General features: G+C 35.1%; 1 protein-coding gene across 8 annotated transcripts in view; it reads right to left on the bottom strand.

Annotated features, from left to right (window-relative positions):
• The window catches only part of LOC127836694 (rho guanine nucleotide exchange factor 4-like), a 139,174-nt gene that overhangs the window by 48,658 nt on the left and 63,280 nt on the right, over nt 1-27,236 (bottom strand). For 6 of the 8 annotated variants that reach the window (XM_052363384.1, XM_052363385.1, XM_052363386.1 and 3 more), the window contains 2 exons: nt 10,585-10,792; nt 2,147-3,909 (listed from right to left, as the gene is read on the bottom strand). In XM_052363384.1, coding sequence (XP_052219344.1) covers nt 2,147-3,909; nt 10,585-10,792 — 1,971 coding nt within the window. Of the gene's footprint in view, nt 1-799; nt 1,051-2,146; nt 3,910-10,584; nt 10,793-22,992; nt 23,283-25,360; nt 25,661-27,236 lie in introns of those variants that run through there. The other 2 variants (XM_052363388.1, XM_052363391.1) reach the window with 2 other exon arrangements.

Below are 27,236 nucleotides of genomic sequence, written 5' to 3'. Positions count from 1 at the left end.
CTTCTCTTGTCTTTTTTCCTTCTTGTCAATCATGAATTTTAGCCAACGCACTGATATCTATTAGCCAAAGTTGCTCAATCATGAATTTTAGCCAACGCACTGATATCTATTAGCCAAAGTTGCTCAATCATGAATTTTAGCCAACGCACTGATATCTATTAGCCAAAGTTGCATATTCATTTTTTTCGGGGGGCTTTTCACCCCTGAACCCTTTAACAGGGCGGTGCCCTGGTCCCACTGGGAGCCTAGGCGGCCTCCTAGACCCCCGGCCTAATCTGTTGCTTTATTAAAAAAATCTGTTGTTCCAAATAATAATAAAAACACTGCTTGATTAGCCAATTATATTTTTAAAGTGGCCAGCGACTAGGCAATAAAACAGATGTATTAGCACCATTTCGATTGATTCTTAGGGGGAAATGTAGCCGGCATCTAGATTGAATGTAACCGGTGAAATCGCCGGCTGCCAGTGCTTCTGGAGAACACTGACTTGTGGTAATAAGTACACTCATTTTGCATAACCAGGACTGCAAGCTTAAAATCCTTTTATTAATAGGTCTATTTATATATATTTTTTATTTAGTGCAGGATTAATAGCACCATGTACGGACACGTTTTAATAGTATACAACATTTTTTCCTTTTCTTTTATAGAAATTGAAGGTTGTTTTACAAATACAGACTTAACTTAGTACAAATGAATGCATGAACAAAAAAAATTATTAATAACTAAAACAGAAACTTTAAATAGCAATATTAATGAAAAAAGTTAAATTATTCACAAAGTATTACAAACAACTTACCATCATTTATTTATTTAACATCACTTAATGATGTGTTCATTTCACTCCATTAATAACACAAGAATAACTTCAAGTATCCATTTTGAAACATAAAAGTCCTTGTTCAATGAACTACATATTGTACAGGACACAGAGCGAGAAGCAAATCTTAATTCCGGAGTTGACAAGTTTACATCCATACAAACACTGTACAAGTTTACTTTTTCATGAATACAGTCTATGTTAAACTACAGCTACTGTTTAACGTCCTCTGAAGAAATAAGGGAAATAAAACTGTGAACAATTCATGCCACAGTGGTTTTCAACCTGGTTATATAACGTGAGATATGGTATGACATATAAGCTAGATAAAACTGAAGTAAACTGCATTAAAAATATATCACATTACAGTAAACCGATAAGAATCAATCAATATAAATCAATCAATCATAAGATTGATCACTGTTAAATGCAATAGTATGAATGTAGGATATGCAAAATGCAGAAGTTTTATGTAAATAGATCCCAAGTGCTCTAACTTAAAAGGAATTACATAAGCGGACACCTATATTGACAGATGTAAATATATCCACAGCAGAGGTCTTTCATAGTAAAATAGTATGTTAACAATTAATTGATATCTTAAAGGAATGTTGTGTAAGGGATATGGCAAAAGGAGCATGCAAGTTATTTCTCTACTCCTAAGGTTTTTAACTTACCGTCCCAAAAATACAATCATTATCATGATTGCTGCATGAGCATGTGAAAATAAATCAGTCTCGCTCTGCGAAAACAGGGTTTGATTTATGTGCGCTTAGTATTGTCCCATATTAGCCTGTGCAGTTTGAATAGGCTAATCAGTGTCATGAAACACTTACCGTTTTTATCCAGGGTTTTCAATTGAGCAGAATCATGCTTTTTAATGCAAGTATTTTGCAATTTTGTCACTTTTGACTTCACCAAATTATCTTCCTTGCATTATTTTGATGCAAATGTTACCATGAAACTAACATAAAATGTATGTTTTATTACACAAAACGTTGGTTTTTAGTTAAGCAAGATATATACTAAAAGTTATACAAAGCAATATTTGTAGAGCAATAAACTAATAATATTAGTTTATTGCTATACCAATATTGCTTTGTGTTAGTAATATCTGTTAACAAAATATCTAGATGGCAGTATTTGACCCATGAAAAGTTCATTTGACCCCTGAAAATATCAAGAACTGCAGCTCATCTTCTTAGCAAAAATCCATTTTCAGCAGAAAGTATGATCCCTAAAAACCTGGGCAGACTCCCTATTTTCCCAGAGAGAGGCTCAATTTAATTACTATAAAATTAAACCACCGTTACTTAGCATACGTACCTTCAAAGACTCGTTACTGGAGTCAGCACTGACGTCCCGCTGAATGCCGCTGTCGTTGCTGTTACTGGAGGTAACGTCAGTCTGCATGATGATCCCCAGCCTGTCATACGAGTCCTTTCTAGCGACTGGCGAACGTTCTGACATCTTGTCTTTGGAAACAGACCTCTTTCTTGGCCTGCCCAATGACCTGTAACTAAATCCCACACTTTCGCTGTTCGCCATCCAAGTACAATATTGGCACATCGAGGATGAATCCGTGGAAGTCAGAGTCAGATCAGAATTTCTTCGGCGCCGCCCAAGGGTTGCGGACCTTGGAGGGAGATCACATTCGCATCGCGCATCATCAATGTTAATATCACAGTCTAGAGAGTTAAACGAGTTATTTCTGGCTTTGATGGAGGACTGTGAACCCAAGCGAGATAAACTTGACGAGGAACTGGGATTTCTGCGCGGTGAGGCGGTGATGGTAGCAGGTTTGGGAGTCTTTGGTTTGCTTGGTTGTTCTAATGGCGGTGGGGATTGTATACTACTGCTAATACTGCAAGCAGAAGAGACACTCATTTGATCATCATCTCGCGGAGTTACAGTTCCAACTTGCTTCGTTCTTGCGTACACGCATTTTAAAGCATTTGAATTGAGTTCATGGATAGGGGTGGTAGGATTAGACACTGACTGGCGAAAGTTACAGCGCTCTTGGGTAGGTGTGGGGCAGTTGGAGTCGACTTCCCCAGAATCGGAATGGGGCTTGGAAGGGTAAATATCGGCAGAGGTATGCCGACGACGAAATTCCCGATTTGCATATGGCGAACTGGGGGGTGTAGCGACGCTTTCAATGTCGTCTTGGTGAAACACGGCGATGGGGGGAGAAGTGGGATGGTCAATTTTCAATGGACTAGCACTAACAGAGGAGTCTGATTTGTTCTTTTTGAAAAAACCTTTGAAATTTACTTTCTTTGAGAAAAAGTCTTTAGCAGATTCACTTGGTTTGTTCGCAGTCGTCAAACTCAGATTTTCGTTCGCAGATTTCCGTTTGGCCATCATCTTCTTGATGAAAGTAGAACTTTGATTTTGAACACTTGGTGAGTTATTGCCACTGTTTGTGCCACTGTCGTCTATGGCAACTACACTCGATCGAGAACTGTTATGTATTGCATCTTCCATTATACCAGATAGTCTCAGAGACCCAACTTCTTGGGCCTGGCGAAAACTTGACGTCCGTTTCGCTCGCTGCATCACTCGCTTAACCTCCTCATCCTTTACACCCTCTGGTAGACTAGAACTGCTCAGTTTTTTAATTTGAGATTCAAATTTATCGTCCGAGTCCACACTCAGTCTGTCTGACACCGTTAAATTGTTTTCAGAATAATTACTCAAATAAGATTCGTTCATGTAGTCATCGAGACAGGGAGCCAAGTTAGACAAACTGAACTCTTCACTCAAGCATTTGTTCTGAATATGATCATCACCATCAGCGTAAAACACGTCCTCTTGGCTCTCGCCATTTGCCAGAGCAGCTTTTCCAATCTGTCTGCGTAGAGATGGTTTATTATGCATTTTGGTTGCCTCCCTTGGACTGCTTCTGAAACTTTGGATAGCCTCCCTTGAATATTCTTCTGGACTTGTTTCTGGCATGCTTACATTGTCAGCTGAGCCCTGGAAACCAGTCTGCTCATTGTGAAAGTCAAGGTCATTGGTTGCCATGGTTTCAAAGGTGAAATGCCCATCCTTGTAAACGATCCGGGTGTTGCCAAAAGCCAAAGTACCTAAAACAAAGTACAATTAAATATAACTTTTTTCACATCATATTTAACTGCCTGTTTCATCTGCACACTGTTTTTATCATATCCACATTGTAAAACTGTAATAGTAATAGTAAAGTTGTTAGTATTAAACAGCAGTGGACAATAGTAAGACACCTGAAGATGTTGATGATGATGGAGGTAATCATTATGCCCATGATGATGACAGTGTTTTTTTTCACTATTTTGGGAATAGGGCCTTGTCCCTTTGAATTGGGAATATTGACCAAATTTAGCAAATAAGTGTTGTTGCTGTTAATATTTGTGATGTCTATGAAACCTTATTTCTAGGCTGTCCCAAAAAAGTCATTCAAATGCACAGAAGAAAAGTAGCCATACCATATTACTACAAAACCACCAGATCCTTATTCCTATCATGATCATTCTGTAATATTTAAAGGGGCCTTTTCACAGATTTTGGCATTTTTTTAACTTATTCATTAAATGCTTTATATTGATAAATGTAAACATTGGATCATAAAAGCTCCAGTAAAAAATCAAGAAAAAAAAATAAAAAAAGGAAAAGAACATTGCCCAGAGCAGGTTTCGAACCAGTGACCCCTGGAGTCCTGCCAGATTCCTGAAGTAAAAACGCTTTAGCCTACTGAGCTATACCGCCGAGTACACAATCTTGACGTATTTTATACCTTATAATCTTCGTAGTTTCACAAAATTTAACGACAAAAACAGAACTCTCCAAATTATTCAATCGTTTCGCGTTGCAACGCTTTATAATTTTTAGGTTTTAAAATCGTCAAAAGATGCATATAATGGCTATATTAGAGCATGGTTAATGTTCAGTACCGGGTATTACTGTTTCCTCACAAATATCATAACTAAAACGGAAACTTACGAATCTGAAACAACTTTTTTCAATTTTGTCAATTTACCAAAGCGTGAAAAGATCCCTTTAAGATACATTTCTATCTATATTAGTGCCGTGCATACTTCATTATTGCCATAAATGAAACTGGAGTCAGGTGTCATAACTACACCATCACAGAGTTGATAAACAAATCAATATGAAAGATTTGTATACCAGTACAGGACTCTTCTACTGTTTTAGTCTACATAACTCTGCACACTGCAACTGATACAGAGCATAATATATCTTGCTCTTGTACATGTTTATCATCGATATTTGCTCTAAATCACATTGCTGATAAGAAATAAGTGTCGAGTCATTCTTTTAATGCAGCTAAACAGCGATTGTTTTCCTTCTTTATCAAGTACCTGTAAAAAGTACTTTCCCAATTATGAAAAACTACAAAATTCGCGATTGGAGTCTCGAAAATTCCCAAAAGGAAAGAAAATTGCGTCAATTTTGTTCCGAAAGTGCTTTATCTGCAAGTGAACAAATTAAAACATGAAAACTAAACATTTCAAGCCTAAATGCATGTAAATTAATATTTGAATAGGTTAGTGCAATTTATACCAACTTATTTAAAAGACTCACAATAATCCCAATCCCAATCTGAAGATTTCATGACCAGAATGTGCCCAATTTCAGGTTTTTGTGTGCTTATTTTACCCCATTGGTACGCTATCTGTACTATTCCCAATTGGGCAAAAAAATGATGTTCCAGTATTACCGTCTACCCACAGATATGCCCTATATTCCAACTGTTCACTCACCACTACCCTTATAAACCTAGGTGGTCTCTATTTTACAGTCAGTTTTTTTGGCCCCATTGTAAAAAGTACTGGTACCAGCCCAAGTGGGAAAAGTTAGAGCGAACAAAACTGAAATTGGGACATTTCGCGTTGTTAAGTCTATAGATTGGGTATCCAGGCGAAACAATGACCAAGGTAGACCATGGTCACCATGGTTTTTGATGGTTGACCATGGTATTTGATTGTCAGCCATCAAAAACCTTGGTGGACCATGGTCGACAAAAAAGATGGACCATGGTCTGCAATGGTGACCGTGGTTAACCATGGTCGGCAATGGTGACAAAAGACAGACCATGGTTGGCCATGGTCACAAAAAACATAGACCATGGTTGGCAATGGTGACCATGGTTAACCATGGTTGGCAATGGTGACAAAAAGACAGACCATGGTTGGACATGGTCACAAAAACACGGACCATGATCGGCAAAGTTACTTTTATTTTCATTTTAGTGTTCCCATGGTGTCCCATGTTCATTTACATAAAATATGCAATAATGTTAATTGTTCTTGGAAGAATTAAAAGAACAGTTTAAGAACTTAGTTCTAAGGACATCTTATTTCAAGAACAGTTTAAGATGATATCAAGAACACAAACATGTACAATGCATTGCTGTTTTTACAAAGAAAGAATATTGTGTGCACAGGAAGTTGAAATAGGCAAGCTGAATGAAGCCACATGGTTTATGTTATATTGGGAAATGTAAGTCTTTAATAAATTACCGGCTAAACTGATCAGACATTGGTTCCATTTCAACTTCTTTGGCACTGTGTTCGCTTATGTTTCCCAATTTTTGCTACATTGCACAGTGCTTCAGCTAGGCCTAAATTGAAGGGTGCACTGCCCTGCCCTTCCGAACCTCCGTCCTGCCCTTCCTAGGCTCCTCCTGCCCATGATATTTGGTGATTTGGTATTTGGCCATGGTCAACAATGTTATTTAGCCATGATTGACCATGGTCATGATGAACATGGCCAAAGACTGTGGTGCCATTTAACAAAATGTGGTCTACCATGATCATATGACCATGGTCGGCCATGGTTTAGCCATGGTCTACCATGGTCAAATGGCCTTCATTTCGCCTGTGTAATGGATTTCATTTAAAATTGGTAATCAAGTGTTGTCAAGATGTCACAATTATATTTACTTAGATTCAAGCCACAGAGCTGCATACGGAAATTAGTAAAATGTTGTACATTATTTAATGTTTGTTTTTTTTTGAAACCTTCAAGTGGGATTTTTTTGGTTAGCAATTAAAACATTTTAATTTTTTTTTCGCCATTGGGAAAGTGCCGTTTTACAGTCCTTTATAAAGAAGGAAAAAAAATTGCTGATTTCACAGCGCCTAAACCTGGATCACCCTATCCCACCCAGTCACCTCACCTAATCCCACCTCATTGCCCTCACCAAACAGTGCATTTCTTTCCTTCAAATTCCAGGCCATTATGAGGAGTCAATCCAAATGGAAAAACACATAATTCAAGCAAGGTTTCGTGTTCTCACTTAAGTACAGCGCAGGCTAACTCCTGACAAGACTTAAAATGCGCAGGCTGGTCCGGAGCTACAGAAGAAGCATTAGACCTATTTTCTCTTGTCACTGCTCAACATATTGAAGCAATCAACATATTTTTACCAAGAAGCAAAAGCTACAATAATTTTACCTTTTTACTTTAATCCTTTAAGTAAACTTACCTGAATGTTCCTTTTGTTGAAAGAAGCATTAAAGTATTCTAATAGATTTACAAATTAACCAATGCATTTCCAACATTTTTTTCAAAAAGAACTATTGTTTTCATAGCATTATTTCACACATTTTTTCTTTATTTTCCATAACAGTCAATACTATGCAAGTTTATCAGTTAAGCACAGTCATTGCTATATTAAATATTTCTGTCCCTTTTTCATTCAAACATACACAAAGCTATATCCAGACTCAACAAACGTGTTTTAATGTTGCATTCTGTGTAGACATATTATTATCATTTTAGCTCCATGGCACATTAAACCACATCCATGATACACAAGCCTTATAACCGCACCAAAACTATCATAGTCACCATCTTAACACTTCGTTCAGTTGTCATTTGATCAAGATAGGAAGGAAATTTGCCTAGCTATTTTTTTTCAAAAGGGCTGTATTATCATGTTAATTTATTGTTAGCTATTTAATGTTCTGTTTTGTATCTGTGCAGAAATATCATAAATCATAGCCTGCCGTTTTATAAAAAGTTTAAGTTCAGATCAATGTTTATGACACTTGAACAATGTTTAAAACTGTTTTGAAAAAAAATATGTCCAAGACATGGATAACTGTGTGTGTGCAACAAGTGGAAAATTGTGCCCATTTTGGATTGATTTGATAACTTAAAAAATTTAAACACTTTAAATAAAACAAGTTCTTAAATGACTTTAAAACAATACCTGTACTAATATATGCATCTATTTGCTAAATAATGCATTCAGATAGACAATGAGGTATAAGGCATTTGCCATTTTACAAGCCGGTATAAAAGGCTAACTAGATAAAGGCATAATTGTTTTTCAGCTACATTACTATTGAGGGCAATTACAATCTTGATCAAAATATTTATTGTCTAAAACAAAAGACTCTGCACAAATTGGTGACACACCTATTTTCAGGGTGTTTTATTTATCTATGCGTTCATTTGTTTTGAAAATAATAGTTCAAAGTTGTCTTGACTTTGTCTCTCATTTCAATTTCTCCAAAAAAACAATACACTGATTTTAAACCTTGAACACCCTTATCTTTTCGAAATTCTAATAAAGCGAAGGTTAGTTTGTGCAATAAACATGTAATCAATAATAATTTGCAAGTGATGCTGCTACTACAGCTTAGATCTACAGCTGCTGCTGCTAATGATGATATGTTGATGATGACAATAATAAGATAAAATGATGATAATGATAACGATGGTGATGATGACTATGATGATGATGACATAAAATGATGATAATGAAAACAATGATGATGCTGGAATGATTTTATGGTAAATATGATTATAATGATTATTGTTATAAAATGTGGTTGCTTAAAGCCACACACCTTGAAATGAAATACATGTTAATTTATACATATAGATGCAATTTGAAAGTGTGCAAAATTGTCATTATATCTAAAGCCTAGTAAGCAAATCATTTATTATTTTGTTTTAATTTTAAAACCGAAAGTAGGATTTCAATACGCATACGTAATTTCGACAAACGCGATTATTTTTTAGTTTTAAAGCGCAAAATAGAAGGATTTCTACCTTGTAACCACCAGATATATTCTAATTGGAATTGATAAAATTAAATATATAGCCTAGTTAGCAAGTAATTTATTATTTTTCAAACGGTACCGCTTTTTAAACCGAAAGTATGATTTCTAGACGTATACGTCCATTTCGACAAACGCGATTATTTTTTAAGTTTTAAAGCGCGAAAAGATGGATTTCTATCCTGTAACTACCAGATATATTCTAAACGGCATATATAAAATATGTTTCTTATTTATACTTAAATTTACTATGAAATGTAGTTCATGTTAAGGTGTGTGGCTTTAACAGAATGTAGCTGCTCTGTTAACTTCACGGATAATATGCCAATGGTGTAATGATTACAAGTTGAAATGCTTTTAAAGTACATTAATTAGAGCCGATCATATAACAACAAATGCCTAAATATGAGGATAAAAATAAGTAATAAGTCATGAAACTTCATTTACTGTCCGTTATGAATATTTAATTAAATATTTGTTTTAAAGACAATCCATCGTTTAACCCTTTGCATGCTGGGAAATTTGTCGTCTGCTAAAATGTCATCTGCTGAATTTCTAAAATTAGCATTTTCTTCTTTTTTTTTCCAAAGAATACTATCAGAATAGCAAACAGTTTGGATCCTTATGAGACGCCATGTTCTGTGGCGTCTCATCTGGATCGAAACTGTTTGCAAAGGCCTTCAAAATTCAGTTCCAGCACTGAAAGGGTTGACAATGCCAAGTTCTTCCATTCAATGTGTGAGTGTGAGTGAACGTGATATTGTTGACCTATCAATTACTTTATAATTATACATGTAATTATCTACATGTTCATCTTTAAGTTTTACTATCCTGTAAAAGGTCAATATTGCCCCTAGGGTCCAATGAGGTCAGAAGGTCAACTGTGTATCAACATAATCAGGCGACCTCCAATGGCTTTAAGTAGCTGGTTGTTTACAACTTACACAATAGGACGGTTCAAAATTCCACCTAACACTTTAAGTAAGCATCACCAAAAAACATTTTAGTTTTGCTTCAAAATTAATAGCATCTTTTGACCCTTTACCACTAAGATACGTTTCTTGACGGATTTGTATTCACTTAGGAAGTTTAATTTAATTAAAGATAATTTTGTTTACTAGATTAAAGTTTTAAAAGCTTTATTTCCAACACTTAGATACTGATGAGCAGCAAACAGCATAAAACCTGAAAAGACTGCAAGTTACTCGCAGGCTGTTCTGGTTTTATGTTGTTTGCACACAGCCATTTTCACTTTGCTTCTGAGTGGGAAAGGATTAAAACTTACACATTAAAAGGATTCAAAAGCAAATTCTAAACAAGATATGTGTTTGTCGAAAACACTATGTCCCCTACTGAGCCGCTTTGAAGCTATATATTTGACCTTTGACCTTGAAGGATGACCTTGACCTTTCACCACTCAAAATGTGCAGCTCCATGATATACACATGCATGGCAAATATGAAGTTGCTATCTTCAAAATTGCAAAAGTTATGAAAAAATGTTAAAGTTGGAGCAAACAAACACAGTGTCAAACCAACCAACCAACAGACAGGGCAAAAACAATATGTCCCCACTATAGTGGTGGGAGACATAAAGACCAATCAGAAAATATTATCCAAATGTATGCATTTGTAAATATGTTAATCATGTGCCCTTAAACATGGTAAACAAAATGATAAAATGATCTCGAACCTGTGGGAAGGCTCAAGCTCCGATGCTTATTTCCACGTGGTAGGGGCGTCTGACCACGCTGCTGGTCCTTGCTACTTCTAGGTCGCTGTGGTTGCTTCTGTGGTTGCTGCTGCTGCTGCTGATGCTTATGATGGTGCTCACGTTTGCTCTCAAATGTTGCAGTGACCCCTTCCCTACTTTCCTCGACCTCTGCTATTTCAGAGAGCAGCTGTAAGTGAGAAACAAAGGTCAACAGTGAGCACATGATAGAATCAAACTTTCAATTTAACAATATCTCCTATTTCGTTTAAAATAATAATCAAACTTAAATTGGAATATAAAACTCAACTTTAGGCCACAGAGATGCCTTTCTTGCTAGCTTTTTCTCTGTGATAACGGGGCTTATAGATATAATGCACGTGCCTAAAGTGTTGTCCTAGATAAGCCTGTGCTGTTCACACAGGCTAGACATGGACCACAATTACCATTATAACTGTATTTTCACTAATAAGAGTCTTTCTACATACGAAAATTACCATACAAGTGGAATGTCAAGTCCCTTATAAGCCTGTGTAGACTGCAAAATCATTTGCTTCATAAAACTTGATATTTTGTACCCGAAGCATAAGTTTGTACCCAAAGCACATAATTTTGTACCCAAAGCACAAGTTTGTACCCAAAGAACACATTTGTACCTAAAGCACAAGTTTGTACCCAAAGCACGTGCCAACACTAAATTTCAGTTGTTGCATGTACAATTTCTGTATAAAAACTAGTTAAAAATATTTAACGTTATTTCTACGTTTGAATTAGCTTTTAATAAAAGACTGTGTTTTTTTCAAGGACAAATGTAGCAGCATAAATGGTAAAACCAAAACGCCAAACCTAAAAATCAACATTAAAACAAAAAATTCCTTAATAAACAACAACAACAACAAATGTAAATTTTATGTGTTTATAAATAACCCACAAACAGGTTTGTAGATTAGTCCATGTACTCCATATTTCAGTCCACAGGTTACAATTCACTGTGAATATTCAACAGTTTAATTTTCAGATAAAAACTATATTTAAATGGCTACAACTTTATCAGCACTTGTTGACACTAAACACACAAGAGCTTGTGGCCAATATACCAACTGTACACCCAAACACAAAGGTGTTTTATCCTATTAAACAAATACATACACACACAAAAAGTATAACGATTTTCACTTAATGATATAAATCTTATAACCTAACTGACGAGTAATAAATCCAGTTTTTTGCAATATCATATTGGTACAAATCAAATACGCTCAACTGTTAAACAAACATCTTCCATAAATGAACATAAACAATGCAGAGAAAAAATCATATCTTCAGTAAATGAACTGTAACATCGCTCACACAAAGTCAGCTTTGAAATTTTCATAATCTTACAGAAATGTTCCACACATGCAAGATCAGATATTATTGTACCAGAATAGAAAAAACACTACTCCATTTGTGGTTACACAAAAATTTAAAACAATTGTTTGGGACAATAATTAAAATACCATGCTAATTTATCATTTTTAACCTGTTTAAAATATAGGTACAATTCAACTGTTGGACAGTAAATAATGTAGGAGGCAATTTTTTAAACCAAACATCTAGGGAAGGAATTTAAAACATTCTTTAACAATATCTTTTAAAACAGAGTATTGAATCAACTTAGTTGTTGAAATTTGTTAAATGCGTGCAAGCAATATTCAATGGCAATGAAATAACCTTTGTATAAGAGATCATAGCTGAAGATTTTAACTTAAACAGGTTTACAAACAAAGCCGACAGAAATAACATTTGAAGAATTTGAATGTGCATCAAAATGAATGATAAAACCTTAATAATTTAAAGAATATAATGATGCATAAAATATTATACTTTTTATAGAGATTTTGTTTAATAAAATAATTATTAAGAAGCAAATTCGTTGAACTGATATGCCCCGCCAAAATGCTTCTGGACACAATAGTGTTATATTTGACACTCAAACAAGGGCTGTTTGTAAAACATGCATGACCCCAATATGGGCTATCAGTTGTAGTGGCAGCCATTGTGTGAATACGTTTTTTGTCACTGTGACCTTGACCTTTGACCTAATGTAAGATATCATCCGGAAACCATTGTACTCTTTTGAGTCACTGTGACCTTGACCTTTGACCTAGTGACCTGAAAATCAATAGGGGTGATCTACAAGTCATGATCAATGTACCTATGAAGTTTCATGATCCTAGGCGTAAGCATTATTGAGTTATCATCCAGAAACCATTTTACTGTGTTGAGTCAGCGTGACCTTGACCTTTGACCTAGTGACCTGAAAATCAATAGGGGTCATCTGCCAGTCATGATCAATGTACCTATGAAGTTTCATGATCCTAGGCTTAAGCATTCTTGAGTTATCATCCGGAACCGTTTTACTGTTTCGAGTCACTGTTACCTTGACCTTTGATCTTGTGACCTGAAAATCAATAGGGGTCATATGCGAGTCATGATCAATGTACCTATGAAGTTTCATGATCCAAGGCGTAAGTGATCTTGAGTTATCATCCGGAAACCATTCGGTGGACGGACCGACCAACATGTGCAAAACAATATACCCCCTCTTCTTTGAAGGGGGGCATCATAAAACATAATAACCCATTTATGCCTAGCGTCTAGAAAAAATGCCTTGATAAACAGCGTATACCCAGATTGAGACGCCGCATGATGCAGCGTCTCATCTGGGTCTGCGCTGTTTGCTTAAATGAATTTCTGTAAGAAATATTCTAAATATAGAAATAAATATACTAGACATCCCTAATTTTGGAATTAATTTGATCCATTTTAGAAGGATGGGAGAGTCCACTAGACATAAATGGGTTAACAAACATCATAATGATTTTCTCTTCTAACATTCTGATGAATATAAATTAATATAATGGCATTATACAGCGCTCCAGCTAGGTCTAAATGGAAGGGAACCCCACCCTGCCCTTCCGGAGCCCCGCCCTGCACTTTATTTTTTTTTTTAATATTTCAATTTATAAAGCTCATATTACATTGTTAATACTGCGCGCTTGAAAGTGCCCTTTTGACAAAATACTGCACGCTCGATAGTACTTTTTTTGACAAAATACTGCATGCTCAATATTCCCTTTTGACAAAATACTGCGGGCTCGAAAGTGACCTTTTGACAAAGAGCCAAACCCCCTTCCTGCCCTTTTCAAATCCTAGCTGCTAGCCCAGAAGCACTGAGCATATCACAATATTAATGTTAAAAACCTGGTAACTAAAACATAATTAATACCAGACCCTCCAATGTGCACTTCCAAACTTTTAAGTAGCTTAGTATCTGAGCTTATTATCCAGCTATGATTAAAACAAAGTATTGTAACTATTATAATCGTGCTTAAAACCAAGTCTACATTTTATCCTGAAACTGTTCTATCTGCCTCACATTCCTTTATAAGATTCAATAGTTTTACACCTACATGTATTAGTCTATTTCAGCAAAGAACTCTTGGCACACAGCTGCACTTGATTTTGACCACAGAATACCAATTTCAACAAGTTATTGCCCTATTTGTCACCGCACTTGATACAGAAATGCTTTGACATGCAAAAGTATCATTCCAAAAGCTATCAACTGCTCCAGTCACCTATAAAAAGGGCTGTCAAAACACTTGAACCTATTTCCGTAAAAAACCTATTTCGATCTCCATCTCTTGAAAACTTACGTTTGTATATTATCACTCTGTGGTCAAACAACATTCTGCACTCTACAAATGCTTCTATTCAGCTGTTACATGTACATACAATCAAAGTCCAAAATGTTCCTATCACTGAATTATTCTTTAAATATTCAAAATGACAATAATCATCCAATGACAATATTGTTTATCATCAGCATCACAATTTACAGAAAGAAGAAATAGGCATATTTTTTTTAAATTATATGAAATGTCATGCTTAATTTTTAAAATTATATGAAATGTCATGCTTATAAATTCAAAATGTAATTTTAGAAAGATATTTGGATGAGCCCCTTTACTAAAAAATAATAGAAACCAATTTGTGGTGTTTTTTTTTTGTTAATCTCCCATCTAGCTTTACTAGTAAAAAATTATCAAATTTAATCTTTAAAACACTTTAATTTTTATTTTTGAAGTATTTGTTAGCAAAAAAACACCAACACTGATTTCCCAATTTTGGTCAAAATGCCACGATTTTTTCCAATCCAAAAGGACACAGCCCTATTCCCAAATGGTTAAAAAACACTGATTTCTAAACAAAAATCCTTTGATCCATTCTGTAATATCCAAACCTGCATCACAATTAATACATGTCATCAAGCAAGACCAACAACTACACTCATCATGTTCACAAATCCTCAAAGCATCCAAAAACACCCGCAAAACAATAAATCCAACAGAAAAATGCTTATATATCATAAATCACCCAGCAAGCCTCATGTTTCACACAAATGTTACAAAAATCCCCATAATTTACTTAGCTACACCACCAACCTGACCCTAAACTGAACCACATCTGTCTGATTAATTGCTGTACATCAGTTCCCAGCTTTATTTACCCCAAATCCTATTGCTGATGAGCATGCAACAGGCTGGGCCCAGCCAAATGGGCTGATAAGCACTGGCAGCTGCACTAGGGCATATCAATGCAGAAGTATTTTTGCCTGATGTTTTTGCAGTACAAATGCATTGACGAGTACCAAAAACACTTGGTTTCGTTTTTGGCATACACATTCAGGTTTAAGAACAAATTTGAGTAAAAGAAATATTTTTCAGAACATGTGAATTTGAGCAAAGCTACTGCAAGGTGCTGTACCCAGATTGAATAAAATTTCTGACATTCTAGACAATAATAACATTTATTACTAAAAATGTTACAAGAAAATGATTCAGATCTCTACATTGTTAAAATATCCATCATTCTTTCAATAACAAAGACTTAAATATCAAATCAACAATTACATAATTACAATTTGCCTTAATATAGCGCATAGCAGAATACAAAACTGGACTTAAGTTGCCATACATGTATCGGTTAATGTGTATTCTGTGGTTAATGTGTACTCGGTGTTAATTCTACTAATAGTTTGACATGTGTTATGAATTGCAGTTCATATCTCATTAACTTGGCAACAATCGGGATCTATGCAATGTATTGTGGTGATAAAAATGACAAGTTTTGTTGCTGCTATGTTGTTTATGAAACAATACTCTTATCAACAAGGAATGTGTGTGGTTTTGTTTAGAAGTAGGGAGCAATGTTACATGTGGTATCACATTTAGCCAAAATAACCAACAGAAAAAAATCCAAGAACACAAGGCCTGAAACAAATAATTCTGAGTGTTCCTACAAAGTTTTCAATTCTTACCACAATGAAGCCTTCAGATAAGAGGGCTTAACTCAGAACTGGCTTTAAACAATTTTCTAACCCTACAGCTCTTAAACTCAGAAATTGCCATTTCATCAGGTTAGACAACTATTACTCACAAATTACTTTGTAGTTAGAGTTGTTCCCCTTGTTAATATATTTAACTAAACATGTATAATTAGATATTCATTTAGGTCTTTGCACTTTTCTTATTTTGCAAACTGATACATAATGGTGTGTTCTTTGTAACCAGATATTTGTTAGATTACAAAGGGTTAATTTCCCAGACCCTGAATGAGAAATGCTGTTTAAATTACATCCAGTGAAACATGAGAGCAAGAAAACATAATAGAATAATATACAGATAAAAAGAAACAGACTGTTCACACATTGTTTGATGGGAGACAGCAATTCAGAATGAAAAATGGAGCAGTGGATGGGTTTCAATTTAAACCTATGAGTTCAGAACACTGTGTTACATGAAATAGGTATTACCAGTAGAAGTTAAACTTAGAATGGACATCATTTTGGTGATATTCTTGTTCTTTCCATACTTACCATTTTATTTACAACCAATTCAATTATGACATTTTATATGCAGCAGCAGGTGTCTATTTTGCTTGTATTTTGTCAAACCAGTAAAAACAACAGTTAAAACAGCATCGTACAGATTGTTGAAATAACAATGATTATTTGAATATTGATGTCTTATTCCAACTTAACATCAGTTTTATTCAAGTCATTAACATTTTTTTCAAAATCAGAATATGAATAATTCAAAGCTGTCTTAAACAAACATAATTATATTGGAGTAAAATAAAATTGACTTTATTGAAAAAAAAAATCTTTTTAAGGAAAAAAAATGAGTTAGCAAGGGAACATCACAATTTTGATTAGGCTTTATTATAATCAACCAATGTTAATGGGCCAATTACACTGTGAAAAGAGGGTTCAATGCATGTGCGTAAAATTCCTTTTTACGGTAGGTAGCGCAGACGAATGTGTCATATTTATTTCATACTGTAACTTTTAAGAAAACAAAATGAGACAACACTGTAAAATTGCATACATGATTCAATGCATAATGCAGTTTTATGAGACCAAATCACCATTCCTTCTATACATAAATTTAGTTAAAATCTATTTTCTTCAGCTCGATTGCATGGAAAGCCTTAGAACGTATTGCAATGCTCTAGAGCCGGTTTCCTGGATAGAACCAATATTTGGTGCATTTGATATTTAATAAACGCTCCCAGTGGGGACCTAATCCATGTACTCATGGTTGTTAGGCAGTAACCATATCTGCTACAACACAGAAACCTTAAATACATTTGACAAACGCTATGAAAAATTGTTCTAGCTTTTCTTAAAAACCAGTTGCCAGTCAACGGCACCGTTTATTGCAGTTAATAACATTAAATTTGAAATATGTTTTTAATAATCATGATGGCAATTCTGTCATAGGAAAGTCCCATTTGCAAAACAGTTTGACACAATCACCCATTCTCTCATCAACATGTGTAAAACTGCAGATTTCAAATAATCATTCAATTACTTCAAAACGTTAGCATTCAAAATGATTCATTCACACATTTAAGTAGTATTTCCTGTCAATTCAAACGTCAGAACTTGCACCTAAAATTCTTTCTATAGCCCGTGTCCTACTTTAATTTCCCATCCTTCATTTCTATTATCTCTATCAAGTTTACCAGCAACCACAAAATCATTTCATGAAAAAATGACCTTGAAATGGTTATGACTCCTTTCCTCTTCAAACCAGGGCCTTATTTACAGTAAATTATAATTCAACAAGCCAAAGAGCATGAAATTGACACTAAGTGGGTTAAAGCAACTTATAAAGATTATTTCAGCTTTATCTTCGCTTAAGCCCTTTTACTGGTGAAAATTTCCTGATATTTTTTAACACAAAGTCCTGAGGCTTAAACACTATAAAAAGAGTTAAGCAATACACCTGCAGTTTTTTTTAAAATCAAGTCCAGTATATTCTCAATGGGGAAAAGAATATATTTGTCCTAAAAATTCCCAATTGAAGGTTTAAAAAAAATGTATATCAATATTTAGTAATTTCCAATCCAGCTCTACATTAGAACCACTTTATTAACTCAAATATTTAAAACACTTTTATGCTCACTTTGGAAGCATTTGTTAGCAAAAACACAACACTAATTTCCAAATTGTGGTTAAAATGCCGCAATTTAACCCAATCAAAAGGGACCTGGCCCCATTTCCAAAATGGTGAAAAACAGCAGTGCCTCAGTAAGTGTAGTTATTATGTACAACACTCCATCTCCATGCTTCGCAGTTTGTTTTTCAGACATTATGTATATGGGTCAAAGTTTGAACTATGGAAAAACTAAAACTCAGGTCACAATACTCACCAATACCCGCCCCCCTCCTTCATTGCCCAACATGACACATATAGTACTATGTAGCAAGTGTTAACCATGCAGTTCCCACTTAAATACGTTTTTTGATGCATTTGTAGTCTCTTAGAAAGTTACATTTAATTAAAAACCTTTTGTACTATATTCAAGCTCTAAAGGCTTCATTTCCAACCCTTAGTTACTGATAAGCAGCAAACAGCATACAACCTGAACATACTGCGAGCTACTCGCAGGCTGTTCTGGTTTTAGGCTGGTTGCAAAATCATTTTCATTTTGCTTCTGATGGTGGAAAGGATATATTGCCCTGCATGACGCATATGGGTACTATGTAGCAAGTTTTAACACTGAAAATTGGACCCTGGAGCGTGGAAAGTTTTGACCACAGCGGCTTTTTTACTTAAGTTAATAGAGAACCATAATAAAATTGTACAAACCAAATTAAAAACCTAAGGGTCTTGTGGTTTTAAAAGGAAAAGATGAGTTAAGGTATTCCTTTGCTTTGTAAATCTATATTATAAATAATTCTGCCCTCAGGGTGTGACAAGTAATGACCCCAGAGTCATGAATTAACAAGAATAGAGGGTCAATTTACATGGTAACATACTAAATATAGAACATCGGGGATATTGTCATTTTAGAGAGGTATATTGTTGATAATAAAGAGTACACTTACAATAACTAGAGCTTTGTCACAGACGTAACAAATACCCCCACATGCCGCATTGACACAGAATATTTTGCATGTTGTCTTCACAAAAAACAGCGGACACCATGCTCAATGTTTAAAACGCACTAAGTGACCCCGTGACCTGGTTTTTGATCCTGCATGGCCCATGTTCAAACTTTACCTACATATCATCTAGATACAACTTCTAATCAAGTGTGGTGAAGATCGGATGAAAACTACTTGAATTAGAGAGTAGACACCATGCTGAATGTGTAAAACGTACTAAGTGACCCAGTGACCTAGTTTTTGACCCAGCATGACCCATATTCGAACTTGACCTAGACATCATCTATATACAACTTTTGATTAAATTTGGGGAAGATCGGATGAAAACTACTTGAATTAGAGAGCGGACACCATGCTCAAGGTTTAAAACGCACTAAGTGACCCTGTGACCTAGTTTTTGACCCGGCAGGGCCCATGTTCGAACTTGGCCTAGACATCATCTAGATACAACTTCTGACCAAGTTTAATGGTGAAGCTCTGATGAAAACTACTTGAATTAGAGAGCGGACAACATGATGAATGTTTAAAACGCACTAAGTGACCCCGTGACCTAGTTTTTGACCCGGCAGGGCCCATGTTCAAACTTGGCCTAGACGTCATCTAGATACAACTTGTGAACAAGTTTGGTGAAGATCGGATGAAAACTTTTAGAAATAGAGAGCGGACACCATGCTGAATGTTAAAAACGCACTAAGTGACCCCATGACCTAGTTTTTGACCCGGCAGGGCCCATGTTCGAACTTGGCCTTGTGGTCATCTAGATACAACTTGTGAAAAAGTTTGGTGAAGATCGGATGAAAAAATAGAGAGCGAACACCATGCTGAATGTTAAAAACGCACTAAGTGACCCAGTGACATCGTTTTTTTGACCCGGCAGGGCCCATATATTGTTTGAACTTGGCCTAGACGTCATCTAGATACAACTTGTGAAAAAGTTTGGTGAAGATGGGATGAAAACTACTTGAAATAGAGAGCGGACACCATGCTGAATGTTAAAAACGCACTAAGTGACCCGGTGACCTAGTTTTTGACCCGGCAGGGCCCATGTTGAACTTGGCCTAGACATCATCTAGATACAACTTGTGAACAAGTTTGGTGAAGATCAGTGAAAACTACTTGAAATAGAGAGCGGACACTTAATACGGACCTACCGACAGACAGACAAGCTCACTCCTATATTATACACCCCTAAACTTCGTTCGTGGGGGTATAATAACACAATCACACATGCACAACTTCACATGATAAGGAACCTACTGTACCTACTGTACTCCATAAGGGAGGAGGGGGGGGGGGGGGCATAAAAACAACATTTACTACATGTCTTATTTTGTATTTTATAGTGCATCTGTTTTTTGCAGTTAATTATTGTGTTTGTGTTACTAAAATTGTGCTTACTATGGTTATCTTTTAAACTGACTTCAGCTGCCACTCAAATGGGTTTTATACATAGTGATGTACATTTTGTTGTTTTATGTCAGAAATACTCTTAAAAATCTGAGACTTGAATGATAGCTCAAAGTGACCCCCTACCCCACCCCATCTTATATTCATGGCATAATCAAACAGATTAAAACACAAAGATTGATTGTTTAGATTAATTGTGACAACCCTGATGTTGATTTTTGTTTGCTCCTTTCCCCAAAAATACAAAATCAATCTCTGAACAGATCCTTTCAAGCTGCTACCAGTGACACACCTGTGTCAGGTAACCTTGGGAAAGGGTCATTAGATCCTGAACCCTTCTGTCATGAGCAATCATGGAGCAGGGACAAAAGAGCCCAAACAAAAGCTACAAAAGCTTCACACATCTCGGAAGCTACAATGTAAGTCAGTTTGGTTCTTTGTGACTCATTACCTCCTGTGGTTTGTAATGATTTCACTTCTGTAGCTAAACAAACATTAAATAGGAAAATAATGTACATGTACATCAGATTAATTAAGTCCTTGCCAATTTAAAGTTAAATTTTAAAAACTACACAATAAATTTTTTTTAGAAGATAAAAAAAGCATAATAAATGGACATGGATGTTTGAATATTGCAATTTGATAAAAAATGAAAAATGCAGGGTATTTGTGTATGTACATCTTGAACACAAATATAAGTGAATATAAGTTGATGACAAAAAAGACCCACTGAGAACCATTAAGCGCAAACAACACCAACTGTAACATTCACATATATAAAGTATTCCTCAACTAGAAACATAAATAAACAATCTACCTGTATCTACAAGACACTGATCCAAAATAAACATTAATCCAAGAAACTTGAAGAGTTCAGTTGCTTTGTGTGCGTGCAAATTTTTACTTGTTTTTTTTTCTTTTCACAAAAACTAACTGATGATATCTTCACAGTAAATACTCGTCAAACACTTTAACAGCAAATAAATGCTTGCCTGCAGTAATACAAATAATTATCATTCATTCAAGTATCTACACATGTCATTATCAGATTTATAAGCAAGAGCCAACAATTCAAGATGCAAATTGATATCTCCCCTGAGAAACATGCAATAGTTATGAAGTAGTGTGTAATTATGGCACATAAATAGGTAATCAGAAGCTTTGGATGTTTATCCCTTTACCACTTAGATAGGTATTTGGATGCATTTGCAGTCCCTAAGAAAGTTACATTTAATTAAAGGCCTTTCTTACTAGATCCAAGTTTTAAAGGTTTCAGTTCCAACCCTAAGGCTAGTATTCCTTCTGTCTGTATCCGCATCGGCATATCCGCAAAAAATACAACAAGTTGAAATGCACTGCACTTATTACATTCTTCTGCATCCGCATATCCACACGTGCAATAGGCGTCCGCAAAAGAACGCTCAATTGAGCTTTCTAATGCGGATGCGGACAAGATACGGCGCCATTTAGCACGATGTGGGGGCTGCATCTCAAAAATCAACTGAAAAACTAATCGAATTCGTGAAAAATTACCCGGAATTATACAACAAACGCAGTTCTGCATATCGGGACTCTGATTTTAATCCAAATGTTTGGAAAAGCATAGCAAAGGCACTAGAAGAAGATGTTCCAGGTATTTACCATTTGTATTTCTTTTACAGATAGAATGATGATTTGTACCTTATATCTACTTAAATTCACGCTTGTCCTTCATAATAGTCATCTCAATTATAATTTTCAATATTATCCATATAATTAAATATAAAATGCGGATAAATGGAATATAGCGTCCGTATTATGATTTTGCAGATACGGACGCAGATACGGATGCGGATAGATGGAATACTAGCCTTATAGCTACTGATGAGCAGCAAACAGCATAAAACTTTAACAGACTGTAGGATACTCGCAGGCTATTCGGGTGTTATGCTGTTTGCACATAGCCATTTTCACTTAGCTTAAGTTCTAATTAAGTCACAGGCAAAGGGTTATACTTGGGCAAGAATGTGACCTTCAACACTACATCTACACATTCCTGTACCAAATGTAGAGTTACTCACAGGCTGTTCTGGTTTAATGCTGTTTTCACAAAGCTATTTTCGCTTTGCTTCTGAGAGGGTAAGGGTTATCAGTCCTTCCTAAAATTATAATATATTGCTGTCTAGGAGGTCCTTATATAATCTTCCAGTTTTTGCAAGCCCGGACTGATCATTTTTGGCCCAACAAATAATGATGATGAGTCATTTCTGAATTTTCCAAATTATAATCGCAAAAATCCGAGGGACTGACAGTAATTCAGAAAGACTGTTTAAAAACATGTTATTTTAACTGGTTTTGCCATCATAGTGATAGCTTTTAAAGGACATATTTTAAATCGCCATTTTGGCTGAAAACGATACCATTTTTCCCAATTTGCTTTGCACCGGTACCATTCACCAATTTGTGAAAAAAAACAACACTGAGTAGGCTAACAAACTTACCATTTTAAAGGTTCTAGTTCCATCCAAAATCATTTTGAATTATTCATTTTCACACACTGTTTATGATTTCACATGATTGTTCTTTCATAATTATTCACAAGTCAAGTACAACACACAATTTGTTAAGCCATATTCTGCTGATTTATTATATTGTTCGCAAACTTGAGATTTTCTATGTATATAACAATTACCATGCTAGCTATTAACATGATGGAGGCAATGTGCAACCATTAATTATTCAGTGTTCATTCCCCTGTACATACTGCAATGTTCCTTTAGTATGATCATTCCTACATCGTTATTAAACATAAGTACATGTCAGCACAAAACTACGAAAATTTTCATGATTAACCCAGTGATTTTTTTACCTGCGAGTCCTGCATCCTGGACTCACAAAAACCTCTGGGGATGCAAAGTTTCCAATTATGCGAGTCCCAAAAATGCATTGAAATTTATAAAAAAATAATATCGTTTAATATTTGGACTCATTCTTTCAATTCGGGAACTCATAGATTTGCAAGTCATCGAGTCCCAGAACTCAGATGAGAAAATTTGTAAAAATATCACTGATTAACCTAAGACAAATTCATCTTTTTGTTTGCTTAGTAAAAATATCACAGCTGTGTGTATATCCCAAATAGATATAATTCACTTTAAAGTAATTACAACAAGATGTGTTTGTCAAACACAATGTCCCCCTATATGACGTTTGACCTTGAAGGATGACCCTTCACCACACAAAATGTGCAGCTCCATGAGATAAACATGCATGTCAAATATAAAATTGCTATCTTCAATATTGCAAAAGTTACATTACATGAGCAATTTTGACCCATATATTTGACCTAGAAGGATGACCTTGACCTTTCACCACTCAATATGTGCAGCTCCATGAAATACACATGCATGCCAAATATCAAGTTGCTATCTTCAATATTGCAAAAGTATTTATAAAATAAGCGATTTGGGCCACATATATTTGACCTCTGACCTTGAAGGATGACCTTGACCTTTCACCACTTAAAATGTGCAGCTCCATTAATTACACATGCATGCCAAGTATCAGGTTGCTATCTTCAATATTGCAAAAGTATTCATAAAATAAGCGATTTGGGCCACATATATTTGACCTCTGACCTTGAAAGATGACCTTGACCTTGACCTTTCACCACTCAAAATGTGCAGCTCCATGAGATACACATGCATGTCAAATATCAAGTTGCTATCTTCAATATTGCAAAAGTATTCATAAAATTAGCGATTTTGGCCACATATATTTGACCTCTGACCTTGAAGGATGACCTTGACCTTGACCTTTCACCACTCAAAATGTGCAGCTCCATGAGATACACATGCATGCCAAATATCAAGTTGCTATATTCAATATAGCAAAAGTTATTTCAAAATGTTAAAGTTGACTGTAAACCAACCAACAGACCAACCAACAGACAGGGCAAAAACAATATGTCCCCCACTACTACATGTATAGTGGGGGACATAAAAATACTGTTTTAGCAATTATGCTATTTGAATGTCGTTTACACATCCATTCGACAAACAATATGACACATTCTGTAATCTACATCATAGTTCACCTCAATGACATCCTTTTTGCCAACTGATAATTCTACATCAAAAAGATCTATCAGTTAAATAAAAATTAATTCAAATGTTAATAAGACTCCCACAGCAAAATATGTCTACATTATTAATAAGCCATGTTATGTGTGCAAAAGATCTCACAGATTTTCCCACAATAATTCAACATGTTTTACTCATTAACAAATGCACACCATCCATTTACTGAAGCTCATTCATAGCTCCTGAAATATTTTACATTTCCGACCATTAAATTGCAGTACAGATTGTATGAAAATTATTACTTTTATTGCCTAGAAACCCAGAAACAATTAAAACAATGAAAAGTGCAGCAAATTGGCTGGGATATAATTTTTATTCATTTCCTAATCATGCTGGTACACGGCCACAGATTCTTGTTGCAATGTAATTTTAACCCTTCATCACTTAGATACGTATTTTTACGCATTATTGTATAGTCCCTTAGAAAGATAAATATAACTTAAGACCTTTCTTACTAGACTTAAGTTTTAAAGGTTTCATTTCCAACCCTTAGATACTGATGAGCAGCAAACAGCATAAAACCTGAACAGACTGCGAGTTACTCGCAGGCTGTTCTGGTTTAATGTTGTTTGCACATAGCTATTTTCACTTTGCTAATATGAGAGAAAGGGTAAACACACACAAAATTGCTGTCCACATTGTGTAAACACAAAATGCTCAGATAATTGTGCCATACACAAAATTATCTAAATATTCAACAACATTTTACTAAAACTCCGCTTCTTACGATATTTCTTTAATAGTTCACTCCACGCAAAAATTTATGTTCCACCACAGTACAACAATCTGCAAAAACTTCTGTACACTACTTCTCATAAACATGAGATTTTTTCATTGCACACATTCAATATTCCACCCATTTACTCCCAGAGGAGAATAAACAAACAAACTGAAACCACAAATCTTCAGTCCTTTTCCTAAATGAAACTTAAACCAAACTTCAATGAAAAATGCTTAACTAATTGAAAACCCAGATTTCCCCTGACAATTTCACAGATTTCTGTTCACTTAAGCATGCAGCTTACACAAAGTAACCCCAAACACACTTAAAAAAAAAAAACATCTTCAAAGGATAACACACTTTGTTTACTCCGGAAGATAAAATTATCTTTAATTCTTCAACTAACAATATCACAGCAATCTAAATTTAAACTCTGGAAGATAAAAATGTCTTTAAGCCTAAATCAACAATATCACTGCAATCTAAATAGATCATTCAGGCACACCACTTGATGTTACCATTTTGGTGACTCATGATAATAGCTTAAAGTCACCGCTGAATTAGTGCCCAGGTAAAAAGTTCAACATGTGGTTTTGTTTTGGTTTTAACCCTTTGCATGCTGGGAAATTTGTCATCTGCTAAAATGTCATCTGCTGAATTTCTAAAATTAGCATATTCTTCGATTTTTTTCAAAGAATACTATAAGAATAGCAAACAGTTTGGATCCTGATGAGACGCCACGTTCTGTGGCGTCTCATCTGGATCCAAACTGTTTGCAAAGGCCTTCAAAATTCGGTTCCCGCACTGAAAGGGTTAACAATTGGGATGTGTCAACATGCACTGACTGTAATACACGTTCATGCAAAATGAAATTCAGTGTAATATAATCATCCCTAGGGATATTGAATAATACTTAATCCATTGATTATACTCCTTTAAATAACGTGTCAGCATTGCACCTTTATCAAAATTATGGTTAAAAAGATCCTTTTACTACATTTCAATATCTTTTAACAACGCATTAAATAAGAAAGTCAATCAATGTTACTTAAACAAGCCACATTTAAACCTTCCAGATTTGATATGTGTAATCACTTCAAATGGGAATTTAAAAGTCTGGGGCACAAAAATGTAGATAACGAAATAAACTTTTAATTTAAAGTCTGGAAATTCAAATTGAAGCAGTAAATGGAAGGAATTGTGTGAATTTGATGAGATATTTCTTCATGTAAATATGTAAGATATTGCTTACATCAGAAACCTGACTCCAATTGTTTTCAATGAAGTTGATGGAAATGGTTCTGTACAGACAGATCTGAGGGAAAAAGCAGCAATGTTAACGTTTGTGCACTTGGAAATATATTGATTGAAGTGGTATAAAGCGGAGACAATTCTATGATTCCAGGGGTTCCGAATGACTGTCATGGTTTTCTCCCTTGTGAATACAATGTTTAATGATGGGTTACTTTAATTATTAGGATGTTGTTTTGTGTTTTATTTTTATATCATCCTTTTTCCACATATCTCCACCTAAATTCTTGTTAGCCAAAGAATAAATAATGAATGGCATAGTGCATTTGCTTGACAATTAAACAACTTTAAAATCACCAAATACTGGTTACACCCAACAAAGTTTCATGGTACATGTAACAGTCTAAATAACAGTGCTTCAGCTAGGATTTGAAAAGGGCAGGGGGGCTATTTTGTCAAAAGGGCACTTTCAAGCGGGAAGAATTTGGTCAAAAGGGCACTTTTGAGGTGCGGAATGCTCCCTGATGGATATTTATTTTTATATTATTAATAATTGTTAGAATGTATTATTAAATTATTATTATTAAACCATGTAAATAAAAACTCAAAAATGAGTAATGAATAAAAATCA

The sequence above is a fragment of the Dreissena polymorpha genome, chromosome 6 (assembly GCF_020536995.1).
Source record: "Dreissena polymorpha isolate Duluth1 chromosome 6, UMN_Dpol_1.0, whole genome shotgun sequence".
In the NCBI taxonomy this organism is placed as follows: domain Eukaryota; kingdom Metazoa; phylum Mollusca; class Bivalvia; order Myida; family Dreissenidae; genus Dreissena; species Dreissena polymorpha.
This window is presented reverse-complemented; position numbering and strand designations above follow the sequence as displayed.